At 43.2% G+C, this 3,797-nt stretch overlaps 1 protein-coding gene across 1 annotated transcript in view; it reads left to right on the forward strand.

The window, feature by feature from the left end:
- npffr1l2 (neuropeptide FF receptor 1 like 2) overlaps positions 1–3,319 on the forward strand; it is a 102,003-nt gene extending 98,684 nt beyond the window's left edge. The window contains exon 4 of the mRNA XM_015014567.1: positions 772–3,319. Within this exon, the coding sequence (XP_014870053.1) occupies positions 772–1,774 (1,003 nt within the window). The 3' untranslated portion in view covers positions 1,775–3,319. The remainder of the gene's footprint in view (positions 1–771) is intronic.
- Positions 3,320–3,797: the final 478 nt, after the last annotated feature.

Here is a 3,797-nt window from a genome sequence, read left to right on the forward strand (position 1 = left end):
TCCTAGAGGAACGAGTTCAGATGTGTCTCTGCTTCATCACACCAGACTCCAAAAATGGCCATATTAGCAAGAGTTTGTGGAGCTCAACTACTTGGTAAGGAAGTAATTTTTCCTTTAGACTCAGGTGTGCAGAACCAGAGGCACAAAGAAAACTTGAAAGACCGGACCAGAGTTTTATCCATCCAGCCATTATCCAGCTCACCAGGCCAACACAGAGACGGACCGGACAAACAACCATGCTCACACTCACACCTGAGGACAATTTAAAGACCAATTAACCTAACAGTCATGTGTTGGGGCTGTGGGAGGAAGATGGAGAACCCACACATGTAGAAGGAGAACAAGTAAACTCCAGGCAGAATGATCCCAGACAGGGATTCAAACCCAGGACCTTCTTATTGCAAGGCAACCGTCCTATCAGCTCCACCATTGGTTAATCCTAACTCTGAATCAACAAATTATCTACAAACATGTCAGTTGCAATTTGGTTCCAAAATGTGCAAGTTGGAGACATTTCCAGAAAAGTCTCAAATCTTTCAGGAAATGGGTTTCTGCAGATGAGGACAGTCCTGGTATAGCAGAACTCTTGTTGTTGATAAGCAGGAAGACATTTGGATCATGAATGTACAGAGAGGAAATGCATACATTAAAGTCATGTACAAATACAACATTGACTGTAGTTCAGTATTTAACTCCATTTTTTCCTAACCGCTCATATTCTTATGTCCTCAGTAATTAGCAGCATTGCTCTTCTCTGCCTCTCCACTGTAGGTTCCGTTGCATTGTGTATCCTCTCCAGCCCAAGCTGACTCTGCTCGTTGCCAAGGTAGCCATCGTGTCCATCTGGGTGTTAGCCGTGGCTATTATGTGTCCCGCGGCAATAGCACTGACTGTGGAGAAAGTCCCTTTCCATTACATGGTCTACAATGATGACTTCAATCACACGCTGCCCCTTTACACCTGCTACGAAAACTTTGCCAATCCCCACATGAGAAAGGTCTACACGGCGGTTCTGTTCGCCCACATCTACCTGGTTCCCCTCACTGTCATCACGCTGATGTACGTGAGCATCGGCGTCAAACTCTGCTCTTCCGCAGTCGCGAACCGAGAGCCCCAGTTGGGCAACATCACGGTCCAGGCGGGAGGCAGAAGACACGCTCAGCAAGTGCTATCCCAAAAAAAGATCAAGGTCATAAAGATGCTCATCGTGGTGGCGTTGCTGTTCATGCTGTCCTGGTTGCCCCTCTGGACCCTCATGATGATGGCGGACTATGGTGGACTGGACAGGAACCAGCTGGACCTCCTCACCAGCTACATCTTCCCCTTCGCCCACTGGTTGGCCTTCTCCAACTCTAGCGTCAATCCCATTGTCTACGGCTACTACAATAAGAACTTCAAGAGGGGCTTTCAGGCTGTGTGCAAGACAAGGCCCTTCTGCTGTGTCGCCCGGCTGCAGTGCAGAATGCCTCGATGGGGACAGAGAGGAAGATCTGCGCAAGCGCTGTCGGAGGGGACCGAACTGAGGGACGGCAGCAACAACCACAGCAACTTTCTGTTGGGACTAAGAAACCGAGTCCACAATGACAACAAACTGAGCGAAACGCCAGAAATAAACAGGAGCTCGAGAATGGGGTGTACGGTGGTCCACAAAGGCAGAAGTCTCTCTGATCAGGGGATAGAAATGGTAGCCATACATAAGAAAAGCAGTAATGACGAAGGCTCTGAGAAGGTCAGCTCACTAGCGGTTTCAGTGTATCAGGCATGGGATAACTGAAGAATACCTGGAACAAAATATGAACTGAACAAAGCCATACAAAGGTGCATTGGTAAAGACAACCGCATTATTAGAAGCATTCTCACTCAAAGCCCATAAAACCTGGATCGAGTCTAAACATTCCAGCTAAAGCTGCAGTATGTAACTTTTAAAAAAATATGCTTTTTACATATTTGTTAAAAGTTTAAGACAGATCTCTGTGGTAACTACAGAAATACAACGCTCAATCAGAAACAACCAATCAGAGCCAGGAGGAGGGTCTGATGGTGCGTTCACACCAAATTCGTTTTGAGCGTCAGGCACGTCTGGTTGACATTTAAAGTCTATGTGGAGGCGAGTCGAGGGCCTTTGCAGCGCGTTTCGAACATCTAGCGATTTGAACCGTTTTGACCCGTCCAACACGTACGACGCTTCACATAGACTTTGAATGTAAACCAGACACGCCTGATGCTCAAAACACGTTGGGCGCGAATGCACTAAAAGTACACACGCGTCGAACTTGAAGCGTCAGGCGGGTTTGGTGTGAACGCACCATTAGTCATTAGTACTGTCTATCAGTTTCAACAAATATTTTTGTAAAAGTTACAGCTTTAAGTCGTTTCAGCTGAATATTACTGCATCTTTGCATGCATGGTGAAAATAAGGGGTAAAATACTCCATTGTAAGCATATACCTGTAGAAGAATGTAATCTTGAATAAAACCCAGATCAAACTATGATCAAACTAGATGTATGAGGAATCAACAAGGCGACTGGTCGGAGCTGAAATCATCAACTACTTCAAATGGAAACACAAACTAAACATACATTTATGTAGTTCTGAGATATTCTTAGCTGCCATATTGTCAAGTACAATATGGCTACGGCTAAGTACATATTGTCAAGTTTCAGCTTGGCTACGAAGAGCCTTCAAGAAGAACCGCAGAACCTTTGAGGTTCTTGAACAAAAGTAATTTTAAAGAAAATGTGCACATATTAAACATTACACAACCTGTCCCCCAGGCTGCTTAATGGACACAAAATGACTAATAAAAGGATTAAAGGTGACCTTAAGATGCACTGAAGTCGGTGCAAAAAGAGCCTCATCGCTCTGCCACTATCCTTTGTATCAAATAATTCTCCCACTCCATTCATGTATATTAAAGATCGGCATCAGTCTGACCTGTACATTATGAAAACGGAGCATTTGCGTTCTCATTTCAGCTGCCATGCCGTCCTTTCTTCTCTGACAGCTGCGCTACAGCCATTTCATTTACCGCTCTTTTATTTTTAACTCGTATGTTAAGCTCAGCTTGTTCTCTGTCGTGAAACTATGTCAGATACTGTAACATAAAACAGCTAGCATTCACTGAAAAATGTGCCTTTAAAGAAAATAAAACTACCTCTGTTTGTAACAAAAGTCAGTGAAAACTCTGCTTTCATACACAATCAAGAACTCAAAAAAGAGAAAAAACCTGTTAGTCGACTACCTCAACTCACACCAGGGTAATTTGTATATAAACTCAATCACCAAGCTTATTTAGCACCACCAACTTAAATTTTTGAAGTAATAATAAAAAAAAATATTTCCGTTGAAAATACTCAGAAAATCCTTGCTATTCATAAGAACTTTACATAATGTAATGTTACCTAAGCCTCCACTGTAACTCTGAGCTGCTCTGACTTAAACAAAGCTTCAGTCCCAACATAAACTTAATCTCATTTAAAATAAAAAACATTGCTTTAGATTTAATAAATACCGTTCTATTGTTACTGCTGTCCTTTCTGAAGTTTTCTACAAGTAATTCAGTGCTAAACTGGAGTAAGTGATCTAAAGTATGAATACATGTAAGAATCTGTGCCACGAACGTTGACATGTTGTTGCAGTCTGGATGCAGTGACTGCCTTTAGAGCCAGCTGCTCTCAGAGTTCACCCTTTCAGTTGAATAAGTTAGCTAATATTTATTTGACCACTGGGGGGGCAGTGGTCACAGCTTGTGCGTGTGTAGAGTATCGTACTTTAATCCCTAGTCAGGGGTGTCCAA

The sequence above is a fragment of the Poecilia latipinna genome, unplaced genomic scaffold (genome assembly GCF_001443285.1).
Source record: "Poecilia latipinna isolate Pla-1442-1.1 unplaced genomic scaffold, P_latipinna-1.0 Scaffold1828, whole genome shotgun sequence".
NCBI classification, from domain to species: Eukaryota; Metazoa; Chordata; class Actinopteri; order Cyprinodontiformes; family Poeciliidae; genus Poecilia; species Poecilia latipinna.